The sequence below is a fragment of the Apteryx mantelli genome, chromosome 14, assembly GCF_036417845.1.
Source record: "Apteryx mantelli isolate bAptMan1 chromosome 14, bAptMan1.hap1, whole genome shotgun sequence".
NCBI classification, from domain to species: Eukaryota; Metazoa; Chordata; class Aves; order Apterygiformes; family Apterygidae; genus Apteryx; species Apteryx mantelli.
Genome location: NC_089991.1, coordinates 2,168,107 through 2,184,292, shown reverse-complemented (window position 1 = coordinate 2,184,292; position 16,186 = coordinate 2,168,107). Strand labels below are relative to the sequence as shown.

At 51.0% G+C, this 16,186-nt stretch overlaps 1 protein-coding gene across 1 annotated transcript in view; it reads right to left on the bottom strand.

The window, feature by feature from the left end:
- The window catches only part of SEPTIN8 (septin 8), a 39,139-nt gene that overhangs the window by 3,342 nt on the left and 19,611 nt on the right, over window positions 1-16,186 (bottom strand). The window contains exons 3-9 of the mRNA XM_067304942.1: window positions 14,192-14,387; window positions 13,297-13,483; window positions 6,547-6,708; window positions 4,549-4,645; window positions 3,815-3,983; window positions 3,427-3,559; window positions 2,458-2,648 (exon numbers count right to left, since the gene is read on the bottom strand). Coding sequence (XP_067161043.1) covers window positions 2,458-2,648; window positions 3,427-3,559; window positions 3,815-3,983; window positions 4,549-4,645; window positions 6,547-6,708; window positions 13,297-13,483; window positions 14,192-14,387 — 1,135 coding nt within the window. The remainder of the gene's footprint in view (window positions 1-2,457; window positions 2,649-3,426; window positions 3,560-3,814; window positions 3,984-4,548; window positions 4,646-6,546; window positions 6,709-13,296; window positions 13,484-14,191; window positions 14,388-16,186) is intronic.

The window sequence follows — 16,186 nt, the reverse complement described above, 5'->3', positions numbered from 1 at the left end:
CCCCACCAAACACCACTATCTTTACTCCTGCTCCCCGCATTTGCAGCCCCGCGCGGGTGCAAAGCCCACCGCGCTCTCCCGGCACGCCGATGCAGAGCAGCAGACCCGCGTCTCCGCCGCTCGGTGCAAACCCAGCTCTGCCCCGCGCCCCCACCAGCACCCGAAGGATGCATTCGGGTCCGTAAAGCGCCGGCCTGTGGCGGCCGCCTCCACGCTCTGCCCAGCCTCCCCAGCGCTGGGGCACCTCCGGAGAGCTCCCGGCTCGCCGGGCACTGGGGCACCGTCTGCTCTGCTGCCGCTTCTGGTGGAGGTCACTGCCTGCCGCCTGCTAAAACCACCCAAACCCCAGCCCGCTTCCCGTCCGGCGCTCCCGAGCATCCCGTTAGGAAGGCCAGGCAGGATGCTGATGCCCAGCTCGCGCATCCTGCTCGCGCCAACGCGATCTGCGAGGTCAGTGCAAAACCACTGGCAGTGCAAAGCAAGAGGAGCCATCCTGAGAATTCCTGGTTATGATTTTAGTTATCCTGCTCGAGCACAAACCCCCAAACGCCGCTTTTGTAACTGGCTGCATTTTTATTTCCTCGCAGCCGTCTCCCCAGCAAACCGCCAGGGTCGTACAGAAACCCAGTCCAGAACCGTCCTCTTGCCTTCATCTATTATTTTATTCCCAGTAACAGCAGTCTCAGAGCTGCCCTCCCCGACAGCGCTGGGCACCCAAAGAGCCTCCCACCACGGCACGAGGAACGTTTCGCCCCGCGGAGCTGCGCTCCATCCTCTCCCTAACGCACTGCCACCGTTGCCTTTTCACGGTCCTGTTTCAGACTGCGGCCAGCCTTTAACCCAGTGGCACAGCCCAGAACGGGAAAAGTGCTTGGAATTGCATCTGCAGGTAGGCTAAAACCAGCGAAGCGCAGGAAGCCTATTTCTGTTGCAGACAGACGGGGCAGACAGGAAGCTGCAACCTTTCCGCCCGGCCAGCGCACATTTAGCACATCGCTGCTGAAGAGTCCCGTTGCCCTGCATCGCTCGCTCGAGTTCAAGCTTGCAATTCGGCACGCTCAGGTCCTGCGAGCAGATCCGGGCCCCAGACTGCCTCAGTATCCAGCCCCTAATTCGTATGTGAATTTAACAGGAATAAACCCTATTTTCAGCACAGTATTTTACAAGCTATTTTGGATTCTGCACATGTTGACAGATGTGGAGAAAAGGGTGTTTTGGTACCGTATTTAACACCAACACATTTACATTCCAAGCAAATATGTAAAACACATACTGTTATCTCCCATAAGAAGAAACAAATTAGTGGCATGTCAGTACGCAGAACAAGCTGCTCCGGTACTACAGTTCGCTTCAGAGAAATGACAGAGCACAAGATCTCATCAGCAACACGATGCCGAATGCTGTGCTGTCAAGAGTAAACCCACGGTGTTATTGCTCTTGATGTTCTTTTTCTTTTCATCATTAAAACGATCAGACAGCATTGCTGCTAGCTGTTCTGGATTTGATAGATTGTAATCTGAACACTTAGGTGTCTTTGTGCCAGGGGAAGGAACCAAAAAAAAAAAAACCCTGCTGGAATAACAGCTACCAGTCTGCATGATGGTTCCCTTCCCAATTTGTTCCCAAACAAGTGTTTTTTTGAAGACTGACTTGAATAGACGCAGGATTATCCTCCCCCTTTTTTTTAAATCTGTTTTCCCCATCCCTGCTCTATCATTTCACAACCAGATAGCTGAAGGAGCATTATTTACATACCCTCGCTCCACAGTCCTACCGGCTTCAGCAACGTCAGTTAAGATGCTACTTGCAGCAAGCTAAGATAAGAATTCCTCCTTTAGGGGAAAACAGCTTTCTCAGCAACTCAGAATAAGCAGAACTGTATCTCAGAGCCCTATTTCACACGGAGCCCTAACGAATCTCCAATGCATCTTCATTCTAAGCTGCTTTGTTTCCTTCTTCATAGCTCTGCCTCTAAAAAATAAAGTAATAGCACCCTACAAAGAGGGCCCCAAAGCTACAGGTCACAGTAAGGTGGTGCACAGCGGGGGACCACACCTAGAAGACACTAAAATTGTGTCAGGACAGTCTCCCACTTCTCTCTGCTGGGGAGATGATGAAGCTTATTTCCAGCCACCTTCCTGTCTGCCTCCAGGAGCAAACCATTCCCGCAGGCCCTCGAGCTGGCTATCGCAGCGGCAGGAACAAATATCGCCAGACTCTAAGCCTCTGGAGAACGTCCCAGAATTGAGAAGCCCATTTACAGCCACCACAGCTTCTCCAGGGCGGTGCCTGCGCACAGGAGGGCCCCATCTCTCCCTTCCTTTAGGCAGAGAGTCAGAAGGGTGGCACAAACACGACTCTAAAATCCACTTTTCCGATTGCTGTCCAAGCAATTGAAAAAAGCAGCTGAAAATACACCCAGTGGCAAAGGAGAATGATTTGAGTTAGATCACTTACTTTTTCTTGTCTTTGTCCTTCTTCAGCGGCTGCTGTGAGGTAGCCTGCAAGGATTGGGACTGCAAGGTTTCCACCGCTACTTTCCGCCTGTTGAAGGCATTCATCTCTTCCTCCAGCTCCCTCCTCTTCTCCTCCACCTTCCTCTTCTCCTCCTGGTGTATCCTCTTCAAGTGCTCAAATTTCTCATGCAGCTGGCAGGAGAAAGGCTCTCAGATTATGGCATCCACTACACCTGCCAGGCTGCGCCCCCTCAGCCCTGCTCCCCCGGCAGTGTAATCACAGGTCCCACACACGACCCCACCACGCTACAGAGATCCAACCTAGCTGACGGGGCACCAGGCAGCCAGGGCCTCTGCAACATGCAACGGTTGCGGCAGTTTCACCAAAGTGGCGAAGACACAAATTCAGCTCTGCCTGTCGCCACATATCAAAGCAGGAGAAAGAGCGAGCCCAGGACAGGGCACAGAGATGCTCAGCTCAGTCCTCAGCCCTGCCACGGGGCTGGGGACACGGTGGGCTCTCCCATTCCTCACCGGTTTGAGGAGGGTCAGCCTATTTCCAGTTGCAGCAGCTGCCCATGGCTTCACACCACTGAGCTTGAGGAATCCAGCCTAGCTGCCCCATTTACTCCGCTGTCCGTTAAGTCTTCAAGGGTTAAGTTGATATGACATAACTGCTCACCGAGACACTCTGCCTTGCCCTTCGCTGATCAAACAGCAGCTTAGCCTTGCACACATCGCGCAAAGGGGAAGATGATTGTTTCGGGGGCACCCAAATCAGCAATGCTCTTTTGAAAGCATTACCCTGTGTCCCCTCCTCCGAGCAGGGGAAGATATGCGTCTGTGCTTTGGCTAACAAGGTCTGCACAACATCTGCACGTGCTTTAGAGGATTCATACGTTGCCCAGACCCAGATCCTATGGCTGACTGTGTATTTTGGGCTCTTCTCGCAGGTTTTTGGCGCACCCACCTCTCTCTCCTTCTCCTTCAGCTCTGCCTCCGTCTCCTTGACTTTGTTAACAAACATTTGTCTCATTTCTTCCTCTTTCCGCTGGAGTTCGCCCAAGAATTCCTTTCTTTTGGTCTCGTATGTTTCCTGGAGGCTGGGTAAGAAAGCAAACCAACTCCAGACTCTTTGGACACCAGTGACTTAGGGATAGGGAAATGCACGCCTGTCTGTGTTGCTTAAAGACAAACAGGCAAGCAGGCAACAACACCAAAGCCAGAAGCAAAGTTCAAAACCAGTGCTAGTATATGGCAGCCCAGCATCGGGGTACGGCCTCCAAACTTCCCATTTTCTTCAGGTGTCAATGCCCAACTGTTGCTCTAAACTGCTGCTAAACATGCAGCCCACTCACCTGAACGGCTGGCTGTCTGGATCCGTGTCCTTGAAGCCCATCTCCTCCAGCTTGCACCTCCGGTACAGCTCGTAGTGGCGGGTGTGAGTCTGCTCCCGAAGATCCTCCATGTTGACTCGAATCAGCATTTCTCTCAGTTTCACAAAGTCACAGTGATTTTCATTCTCAACTGATTGAATCAAAGCGAAAAGTCAGCCGACTGCACACACGAGAGGGAGGGGAGAAGCACAAACGCGCGTACAGAATAACTCCAAATTCACCTCCCAAGGGCCTGAACGCGAGGCCGAGGTAACAAAAGCCTTCCGGGTGCCGAGGCTCCCTGCTGACGGTGGGAGTCTGCACAGGGCCCCGACAACATATCGGAGGCACTGGTACTAATGGGAATTCAAAGGGAAGACTGGCCAGCCCAAAAAAGGCTGCACAGGACCTGGTGCCTTACCGCGGTGCTGAGCGAGGGGCCACGGGGTGCCCACGGCAGAGCGGGCAGGGACAGTTCTCCCACCGCATCCCCACGCGAGGAAAACGCGGAGACAGACGTTTCAGGAAAAGCTTCCTGCTGCAGCACAAACTCAGCAAGAAGCAGGAGGGCCGAAGGGCCCAGGCTACAGACCGGCCCCGCAGGCAGGCACCTCCGCGCCCACGGGACGCCTTCGTGCGCCCACACGGGTGGGGAGGGCGCGGGCCCACGCGCGGGCGCCCAGGGGGAGGTTTGCAGCCGGCGCGCGGGGCCTTACCTTGCACCACGCCCCAGGGGTACTGCCGAGCTCTCACCAGCTTGTTCCCCACCTTCACCTCCTCTGTGCTGCCAACCACGGCGAAGGGCAGGTTAGCCTGAAACACAACCCACGCGGGGACTCAGGGCAGGGGCTCGTCCCTCTCAGGCATCAGCCCGACCGCCAGCTCCTCTGCGCCCAGGCACAGAATCCACTTCAAAACGGTCTTTCCCCCGAAGCCCCGAATCTCCAGCCCTCGGCACGCAGACAGGCTCTGCTGCGGACCGGGATGCTGCGGCAGGGAGCAGCACGGGGCCACAGCGCAGCACAGCAGCTCGCTGGCAGCGCTGGCTTGGCGACTGAACGGGCCGGGGAAACACTGCGGGAAAGCCACGATCCTCACGAATCTCCCTCTAGCCGCACGTCAGGTCGTTCTTGTACCTGTGGTCTCTGCACGCATCAGGAGTGGGCACTCGCTGCCTTGCAGAGAGCACAAGCAAAGGCAGCCGCAAACAGCCCTTGGCACGGCGATTCGTGTGTGGGCATCGGACGGGACATTTGTGGGATACAACATGTGCTCGTTGCTCTGTAAGGCTGCAAAGCATCGAGCACAGGTAGGAAATAGGGCATCGTCCGCAGGGCAACGTCCTCAGCTTCGTTTAGTGCAGGGAAGGAGCCAGGGGAGCAGGCGCACGGCTCTTCGAGCGCGTCCGCAAGGTTCACGAATACACGTACTGCTCCCTCCCAGTCCTCCAGCGCAGGCGGAAACGTCTGAGTATTTCTTCATCTAGAAAGCTCCCCCCTTCCCCAAGCCCTGCCATCTTGCTGCAAGGCAAACTTCAATCAGGAACACATGCTTCGGTCTCCATTCCTCCCTCACGTCATCGCTGCCTTCCTCTGCGGCGGCAGCGGAAAGCCGCGGAGCGGGAACTGCCCCGGCCGCTGCAGCGAGCCTGCCTCCCCCTCCGCGAGACGGCCCCGTCCCAGGCTCGCTCCCGCCCCGCAAGGCGCCGTTCCTCTGCTTTGGCCCCAGGACAGGCTTCACTCCGTCTCCCACCGAGTTCAGCGGGACGAGGCGGACGAAAGCCTCGGCGTTCAGGAGGAAACAAACTCGCAAGTGGGGAACCGGTGGGTGGAGGAGCGGCCACAAATATTTTGATGGAGAAAAAAAGCAAACGTGGTTTCTTTTTTTCTCCCTCATACACACAACTTGTATCCTCGAAATTTTTCAGCAGCCCATGAACTCAGCTAATAAGAACTATCAGAGTGAAAGTACATACCTAACTGACCCCAAAACATTTGGGTTTTTTTAAACTTTCAATAGCCAAAAACAAAACAAGAAAAAACACCCAAAGGGGTTGAAAGAGAAAACCCAAAGCATTTAATCAGAAACAGCTATGCAGGAAAAGGTTCCTTTTAATGAAAAAACCCATTTTATATTTTAAAAAGTTAATAGGAAATCATTCCAGCTATTTCTATTCCAGTAGCTAAACTCCAATTTGAGAGATAGGGACAAATTCTAAAAATTGAAAGAGTTTTTCAGATGCTTAAACCAGGTCTGAATTTGGTCTTTGAATTTTAAAGAGGCAAAATAACCAAGTCTAACAATTTTTCTTTATTTACATTAGGTTCTCTCTGTTTAGCCTCCTTAAATCAGAAGGCTAAAGTAAAGCTTAACTATACATTTCTCATTCAAAGTTTCTCCATCCTCAAATGAAAAGTAGCCTAAAAGTAGAAAAAGTGTGAATTTTAGAAGAAAGTATTTTTAAAAAATTAAATAAAATAAATATTAGAGCTGAGCTGAGTGTCTCCAGAGATCCCAGAGAGATTAAATAAGAGTCACATTTTAATTAATTCTGTATGCAATAGCCTTAGGTGTCTGCCAGATCCACAGCTCAACTTTCAAGCAGATTTAGTGTCTAGACAATCCCAATGAAACTTGCCTTTCAAACGCATTTTTGTGCAGCAGTTTAATCTGTCACAACTTCTGGAGGCAATGCAATTGGCAGCGCTACTCACATTCATCACGGAGTTGATCTCAGCAACCGCTTCGTCATCCGTGGGGAACTGGTAGATCTGCACACCATTACTGACCAGCTCGCTCATTATTTTAATCTTGAACTTGTGCAGCTCGCTCTTGGAGATGGTGTCTGCTTTGGCTATGATCGGGATGATGTTCACCTGCAGCAGGAGGAAGGAGAAACAAGCAGGTGAGCGGCAGAGCCAGGGAGGCAGCTCCGCGGGGCTCTGCTGCAGGCTGGGCGCCGTCCCCACGGCCCGGGCCCTGCCGGGGCGGCCGCTTCGCCCGCCCGAACGCCGCCCGAGGTGCCACGCTTTGCGCACGAGCTGCAGCACCGGCCCAGCTGAACACTAGAGGGAAGAGTTTTCCAGGACCGTAATTTGGCTGCGAGACTTCCAGATAAACTGAAGACAAACACCCTGCAATACACACACGCAATGAACAGACCAAAGCCTCTGCTCTCGCCTATGCGTTTCGTTGCACACTTCAACCGAGGCAGAGACATTACAACTGCCACCTCTCGAGCTGTCGCCTATCCAGATCCACAGGCTGTGCCGAAAGGCCGTTTGAGAAGACAAGCGCAAGGATGAAACACTGCAGCAAGACGATGCGAAACCTTCCCATGCTTAAAAAGAAAGAGCGGGGATGTCTCGGACGCTTTCACAGCGGCTGCGGAGCCTTTCCGAGGACTCCCCGAGCCTCGCTGCGAGAATCGCGGCTCCTACACGCTGTGCCGATTACACGAACCACCAGGGAAAGGTGCAGGGCGCCACAGAGCCGGTAGCAGATTTGTTTTCACGCTGTTGTTGCTCGGCTTTGGTTTTGCATCAGCAGTCACAAGGCACAAAAGCTGCTCACCCGCGGCCTGCATCCGTCAGGAGGGACGCTGCTCACCGCGGACCGTGTCCGAGCCCGCATCCATCAGGAAGGATGCTGCTCACCAGGGACTGCACCCAAGGACCGGCAGGGCAGGAAAGGCCCCTTCTCTCCCCAGAGCTGGGCACAGGAGGAGGCAGTGGGAACGTGCACGTTCATTTGGAGAGAGCCGGGGAGAGGACGTGACTTGCTTTCTTCTCGGGAGATGCAGAGTTCGGAGGGGGAGCAGAGCGCAAGCGGCCTGAGGTATAAGGAGAGGTTTAACAGACCATCCTGGAGCAGCTGGACCACACGAAGTCCAGGGCCAGCTGGGATGGTGAAGGCAGAAACACGAGCCCTCGGCCTGCCTCCGACTCCGGCGGGCCAGAACAGGAGCGCAGCAGCTCGGCTCCCGGAAAGGCTTGCTGGGAGCAGCACCTGTCCCAGGAAGCTCTATTGAACAACGCTGCTACGCCCAGAAAAGTCAAGTGCAAGGCTGCTAACCGCTGCTTAAACAAACAGCAGCACTCGGCTGTCTGAACAGCATCCAGATCCAGAGCAGGAAAACTCGAGAACTCGGGCAAACGACGGGAGAGTCTGATTTGTCATCTAACATTTCCCCACAGCCAACGCTTTTCGTCCTACAGAGCTGAAATTCATAACAGCCATTTGGTCTCCAACGGGTGCCCATTAAAATAAACGAGCTTGCTTTCCCCACTCAAGCTCTCTCTTTGTAGCTCAGTGTTTTTCCACACCTCTTGCTTTCCCCCCCCTCTGGTTTAGCACTCACCGAACAGAAGAGCATTTACTCTTTCCAAAAGAAAAGCATCTGGGTTCGCCTGTTGCCCCCAAACCCGGTTTGCCTGTTGCCTACATGACTTTTGCAAGCAACAGTCACGCTCGTGCGAGCGAGCAACACCAGGCTGCCTCCCCGGCGGCCCAGGCTCGGCCTGCGAGCCCCCGCTCGCCCCAGCCCTGCGGCTCACGGCACGCACGGCGGGCAAGCCCAGTGCTGGCCGGGTGGCTGGCAGCAGGCAGTTTCAGTTCTCCTTCAGGCACCATCTCTGGATGCCCTGGAGCTGGCAGCTACACTAATGGTTTCAGACTCCTCCTGGGAGAGAGGCACCGAAAGAATTTTGCAGGTATGGGCCCAAAGAGCCTCCTGCACAAAGTGAAGCAATGCTGCCGTGCTACACGAGCACCGAGAGGATGAATTCCTTATTTTTCCCAGCTATAGATCTGGCCTCTCTTGGGAGCAGCATCTGCATGGAGAAAGGCACCAGCACTTCTCGCCAAACGCTGACAACCGAGCATGACAGGCGATCTGAGCCCCTTTTCAGCTGAGCTTCCACCCCCCTCCACCTTCCCAAACACCCCCATGGGAAGGACGAGACCTGGGAACCAAGTCAGGACTCGGCACTGCTGACAGGGAGCACCAGGGTCTCCTCACCCAGAACGGGCTTGTTCTTTACCTTCAGAGGCACCAAAGGAGCTGAGGCAGCCGGCAAGCCCAGAAAGCCCTCCTCTTCCAAAAGCAGCTCAGCTCTGCTTACAGCGAGCGGCAGGACCCGGCAGCTCAGCACGTCCTTCCCAGCAGTAGGGAGGAAGCAGGCTCTGGGATCACAGCTGCTTCCCCCCTGTGTTTTCCTAGGCCCTGGCATTGCTCAGAGAAGGTGCAAACCGAGGTTGGCTCAAGTCCCTTCTAACCAGCTTCCTTGTGCTTTGAAAAGGCAAGACAGGCAGAATCGGCTATCGCAGAGTTCAGCACCCAAAAGAGCTTTGCAAGTTGTTGCACTTCCAGCAATCAGTGGCCAAAACCAACAAAAATGCCAACAATTAGCTAACAGCAGAAAATCTCAATAGGCTCTGATTTTTCAGCTGAATTTGTCCTGGATTCTTCTGTCTTTTCCTGGCACCTGGCAAAAATATGTGCAGCTGCTCTAAAAAGGGGGAGAGATATACATCAGAAACCTATCAGGAATCCAGCTATGCTGACCATACCACCTTCTTGAAGCTTAATTCCAGCTTCCCAAGACTGCTGAGTCTTTCAGGACATCTGGATGAAAGGTGGAACATACATCTGCATCCTTCTTCTCTCTTCTCCCTTTATAAGAGTCCTTAATTTTTTAAATTATTGTTATTATTTTTCTTTTGGTGTCATATATGCCTTGGAAATCCACAAGCTGGAACGCTGTCATTAACAAGTGATACACAAAGCACCATATAAATATCTTGTTCTTTTCAAATATCGTGTTTTTTTCCATTCTCTGACTTTGAGCACTGGTACCTAAAATCCATCCAAGTATAGAATTAGCTCATCCCTTTATAATAAAAAGACTGGAAAGTTTGGAAACAAGAAACAAATGAAACATGAAACATTCCTGACTTGACCTGAACTGCTTGTCTGCATCCTCCCCCTCTAAAGCAGCTTCCACACACCCACTTCCACACACAAAGGCCACAATCTATGGCAGGTTGCATCAGTGTCCAACAAACTGGCACACAGTTAACTATAGAATGAAATTCACCATCTTGTCTCTTTTCTGAACATGTTTTAAAAGGCCAGTGCAATGGAAATAATGCTAGAACTGGCAGGGGTTTATTCTCCACTCTTACTTCTACACCAATAAAGTTTACCCTGGGTTGCAGGCAAAAATCCCAGAGCAATATTCTTGCATCTCATGGCAGAAGAGCCTCATTCTCAATTTAAAGAGCTGGTAACAAAGTGATGAAGCTAACCACTGGGCTGTTATCCCACTGAATCTGATAGGCATGTGGTGTCCCCATAAAAAGTCAGTCTTTATGTCCTGGAAGTCTTTGCTGGAGCTGGAATTATGACCAGAGGATGTTTGTGCTTCAAGTTGCAGTGCAAGAAAGTGAACTTATATACATATATAGTTGCATATATAAAATGCAACTCTTCTCAATTCATTCTGACCACAGAGTTGTTTCTCATCTCAAAAAAAATAAGACTTGATAGAACATGTTCAAAGAAGTCAGTCGGTAAATAAGACGATATGCATTTTCATCCTGGGAAACACAACCAGATTTCCCCCCTCTCCCCATCTCCAAAGTGTTCCCAAATGCTAGTCCCAGCGAAGCCAACCGATGCAGAAGTACCACTGCAAATCGTACCTTGGAAATGAAGCAGGAAAGGCATGAACTGGCCTGAAGAATCCCCACTGGCCAGTGACCCACTAGGATGTTTCAGCTCACAGAGGGCAAGCAATTAGCAGCAGCTTGTAAACAGCACATGCCGACGGGAAACCACCCAGGGACAACACACAGTGAGCCCCAGGACATCACGACAGCACAGTTACGCAGTCATTTTCCAGGGCAGGGCTGTGTTTTAAATTAACAGATCTGGTACAGAGGCAATTTATCTTACCTTATCCCCTCTTTTTCCCAAATTACACCCTATGGAAAACCAATCCCTGTTAGGTCATACATATCTCCCGTTTAACAGCCAGACACCCTTTATTTACCTAGAACCCATTTCGGAAGATGTTTCTGGCTCTCTGGATGCAATTAAGTACTCTAGACAGCAGCTGTTCATGAGCTCAGCCAAACAAACACTGCATTACAGCACGGTGGAAGACTTTGTTTAAAAAACAGCTTTACCCCAAAGGGATTTTGTAAAAATTCACACTTAAAGCAAGATTCATTATTGAACTCATTACATAGATTCAAAAATCTGCCTGATACCATGCCACTGGTGTGGCAAAGCAAAGATACAGCTGGACCAGGTTCCTACAAACCCCCTGTTAAACTAGTCTCAGAACACAAGCCAGCAGAGCATAAAGCAAAGCATTGCCTTTTTTACAGCTTTCGCCCTCTGGGTCACATTCTTCAACTGTAAAACAGGGGCCATTAGCAGAGTAAAACTTCCCAGAGGAAAGCCAGGTTCAGGTGGGCTCACATGACTGCAGACATGGGTCAGTGCACCTCACCTCTCTGCTGGAACACGGTCACCCCTTGTATGTCCCTACTCTGATACAGAGCTGGAGACAGAGAGCTGACTGGGCTTTGCGTAAGCCCCACTTCACGCTGCACATGTGCTGGTCTCCAAGCCTGAACATGTTGGGTTAAGGAGCATAGCACAGCCCTGAAAAGATCTTTAAGAAATGCCTGGAAAGTACCTTGAAGTCCTGCAATGACACCAATGGAGACAAGCAACATAATTCCCCTAACACACACACACACACACACACACAAAAGATCAGTGGTCTCCACTTGCTTATTCACTTAGAAGTACATGCTTGTGCTAGGCCAACACACCATGAAAGCCAAGATGTTCTTACAGTGTGGTAAAAAAAGAGAGATAATCAAAGGGATAAAATGACTTCAGAGACAACTAATCAAGCGGAAGTTTAGAAATACAAAAAAGCTTGTGTGTGCACAAAGTTCCCATCCCTGCACAAGTACAAAGGATTTATTTTGGTATTATCCAAGGACCACATTAAAGAAGGCCATGGGGAGATGTGAAAAGTAGGGAATGCAGAAGGAAAGGAAGAGGAAAGCTTTGTCAGACCACCAGCACCAAGGGGAATCATGCAAAAGCTTTCTTCCAAACATATTTCTGAGAACATGTAATGCTGGCACTATGCCAAGAGCCAGAGTTTATTAAGGGAAAGTTTTCAGATGCCTGATGAAGTCAGTGTAACAGCCACCATGGTTACAAACAGGCCACTGCAATGGGAAGCCAGTGTCTATTCTGGAGAGGAGCCAAGTAAAAGGAGGCCGACTGTCCCTGGGTGGTAAGGGCCAGCAGCAGGGGACTCGCAAGGGGGAACTCTACCAACCAGGAAAGTCCAATAGGGCCGGTGCAGACAAGAACCAGAGAAGGGAGCAATCTCTAAGGGGGTTCAGGGGGTCCTCAGCTACTGCAGGGTCCCAGCTGCCTTGCCTGCCCCCCACATAAGACTAGTTATAAACTGATGAGCATCCACCAGTCTGAAAGGAACCATCTTGCTGCTAAAACACTGCTCTTCAGGACAAAAAATTCCTGCTAAGAAAGGCAAGACAGCAGAGAGGATGCTGGCAGTAGTGACCTTTGAAGCCTGCCTCCAGCTCCCTGGAAGCCAACTAGAACAATCAAAAGTGTGTCAGAAACCTCCTCCAAGACGCACAAATGTCAGCAGTCAGCTGGTGAAGTAATCCACTGCCCCCTAAGGCAGCAATGGCTTGCGCACAGAGAAACGATCCCCAGCAAGACCTCTCTCTCACTGACCCATTTTTAGGATTCCTATGACCTTGAGAGTTTCTTGCCATATTTACATTTTCAGAAGATACCATGATGTCCTGATCATCAGAGCAGGCTGGTTCTGGCACTACCAGCAGTGACAGCTCACGCACTCCCTACGCACCAGCATGCAGTCAGCACTTCTCGTCAGCCCTTGTCTCCTCTATATAGGTCACCACCTTGGGAAGTGTACTGTTTCGGTTGCTCTCAGTGCCCCGTCCCTGAAGATGGGTCAGGACAGCAGAGGTGGTTCTGCAGTTTCCACAATAAAACTGTAGGAGCTGAAACCCATCCCCACCTGCATACCTGCAGATAAGAGCTAACAAAGATGCAGCTGAAGGCTTTGAGGAGCATGGACTAATCTGGATAAGGTCATTACAGCAACAGACACTCGAGAAAGACTTTTCGCAGTTAGCTTGAAACAGGTTTTTCACCCGGCATTTTTGAGGAAAGCCACTGAGAAAACACGCACAGGACCTCAGCAGCCATCAGGGCAGACTCAGTTTTACCAGAGTCCTAAGAGCTGCTCAGCTACTGTGCAGGAAATAGTCTGATACTTACACAGAAGGAACAGAGCCTTCCACACGACAAGCAATATTAACAGAAGCATCAATGCTATCAAAAAGGGTGACCTCAGTCTCCAATCCCTTACCTTGCTATCCAGCTTCTTCATTGTTACCAGGTCCAAGGACTTGAGCGAGTGTCCAGTTGGAGTGATGAAGTACAGGCAGACATGGATCCTTGTGTCATGATAGTTGAAGAGAGAACGACGGATTTTCAGCTCTTCTTGTAAATAGTTTTCAAACTGCGTATCAATGTACTCAACTATCGGCCTGTAACTAAAAATATGCCATTAGCAATCCAAATACTGGAACTCAGGATTAAACAGTTTGAAGGTTTAATGAACTCTCCTAGACATACCATGATAACATTTAAAAAAATAGTTACAACAGGCATAAAAAATTTAGCCTTCCAAAAGGAAAAGTGTGGCATTTACACCTAGACTTTATAATCCAAAGGTTGCTGGACTTTCCCGAGACTGTACTGCAAGGCCTAACGACAGTGGAGCTGAAGCATGGAAAGATGACTATTTCCAGAGATCAGACTTTGCCCAGGTCTCAGGGGTGAGCCATCTGGCTGTAGCAATGCAAAATGACCAAGGAGAGAACCTTGGAGTCCTAGAAAGCCTTTACCTGGGGCTTGAACAAGATGTCTGTGTAATTAAATGAGACAGCTCCAGAGAAACCAATCACTGTCAGAACAGATGATTCCCAACCCTGCACTGAGGACAGCTGGTTAACTGCTTGTGGTCCTGGAAGACACCATTCTCTGCTAAAAAGACCTCCTGTGACCTCCCCACCTCTCTTCAGCTCCTCACCCAACTCCTTCTACGTGAAGACCCCAGCACCAGAGCCGCCCCACAGGGATACCACATTCACAGAAACACAGACTCCTTCTCTGCAGTAGTGCCAGCGGAGCTGCAGACAGTTCCTGCCTAAGCACCAGAGGCCAGCCCAGAAATGCCAAGCAGATGGCACGTGACCTGCCTTTCATCTTTATTTATCTGGTCTCCGAATCCAACCGCATCCACAATTGTTAATTTCAGGTGAACGTTGCTCTCCTGCAGGTCGTAGGTCCGTGGCCGCAAGCAAACTGCGCTCTCATAATGACTGGCTTCCTCCGTCTCGAACGTGGTGTTGAAGAGTGTATTCATTAGTGTGGATTTCCCAATGCCAGTCTCACCTAGGAAGGAGGAGTCATCAATTCACAGCAGCATGAATTTGTCACAGGTACTTCAAAGAGCATTAATTACAGAGCAAAACTAAATTATATTGTGAAAGGTTATTACAAATCCCCTGCAGCCAGACAGATATAATCATCATAAAGGTAACAGCATTCTTGAAGGCCTCCCATGCTTAATGCAAAGTTAACACAGAGCACTTTGGTGTATGATCTTCTCTGGGGAGGTGAGGACAGAGTAAGATGCTACTTTCCTCTCTGCTGACCCTGACCTTGCTTGGGATCCTGCACCAGAGAAGCTGGGGAGAGCACAATTTAGAGGAGCGTTTTGAGTCTTCAGATGAGGTGGAGTAAAACTCAGCTGCTCCTATTGACAAGGACTATTTGGCTCAGCTGTCAGCTATCCCGGAGCGATAGCTCCAGCTAATACTGCAGATCAGCGCAAAGAGACATGTGTTCAGTGCACTTTGGAGGGGGCAGGAAATTCTGCCAGCAAGATTTCTTCTCACTCTTTTCTGCATGTATTTTCACAGGTTTCTTTACCACTTTCTCTCTTTGCCTTACTTTGCCAAAGTCTCTGGCAACTTGTCTTTTTGGAGAGAGGAGACCCTGTGTGAAGCGGGAATCTGGGTACCTCTTTCACTGCGTGCAGAGAAACAGGCAGACAGCTCTGAACCTGCCAGGACCACTTGCCACCAGACTGAAAATATCCTTTCCACAGTTGGGAAGATGCTGGATGAAGGTTTCACGATCCCACTGGGCAGCTGAACTTTGGTCTGCCTGGAAGCCATAAAGCTGCTTGTCCCTCTTCTACAGTCCTATTCCTGTAGTCCCACATGTGCCATTAATAAGTGTCAAAGGGCTAAAGCCTCCCATCCTGCCGTAACCCCGTCCCCCTCCGCCCGCACAGCAGCTACGCCAAGTCAGCTCTGCAGCTCTCTTGCACTCCTCTCTGTAAAGCACAGCCCTGCCCTCAGCAGCGGGGCTGAAGCTGTCTCCACTGCCCGCTCGCTCTCCTGCCGGGGGGAAACATGGGACCTATCAAAGGGTGAAGTTTGGAGGAAATGTAGGTCAGGGCACCAGGGAAAGAAAACGTGGTGCATGTTCAAAGAGAAAGACATAGCTGCGTGTGCACAGAAAACTTAGCACACAGCCTGGCGAGCCCCAGGCAGAAAGGAAGCCCTTTACGGTGGGCAGCCTGATAAGAAGAAACACACACCAGTGAGCACCAGGTAGAAGTTTTCTTCATTTCAAGCTCAAAGCAAGCTCCAACACAGGGCACGCTGAGCCGCTGAGATCTGCCTCCGCATACACAAACTGTCCAAGGCAGCCCCGTTGCACAGACACGTCACAGACAGCAGGAGGTGGGAAATCCTGTCTCTGGGCCGTTAAGGCCACTGGGAACCCATGCAGCAAGCAGAACCAGCCGAACGGGAGGGGACGAGCAGCAAGCTCTTCCTTCACACCAGGGACGAGCTGGCAGGCATCCAAACAACCTCAGTGAGACAAAGGCTGTCTGACAAAGAGCAAGAGGTGCTGCTGTGTTTTGAAGGGTTCCAGCTGCACGGGGAGATCTTGCAACCCGGCCCGGAGATGATGGTGTTTGCAACACAGATGGTTTCATCTCATTAATGCTCTTGATTTTTGGAGTTTCTCTTAAGTATTTCTGCTTCATTCCTTTCTTCATCCCTGTTGTCCCATGACTCTTCATGCCACATAGACCAAGGGGAGACAAGAACATCGTCTAGGGGAAAATACCTTCCTGGAGCACTGAAGCAGGGCCCTTCCAAGGCATCTTCATC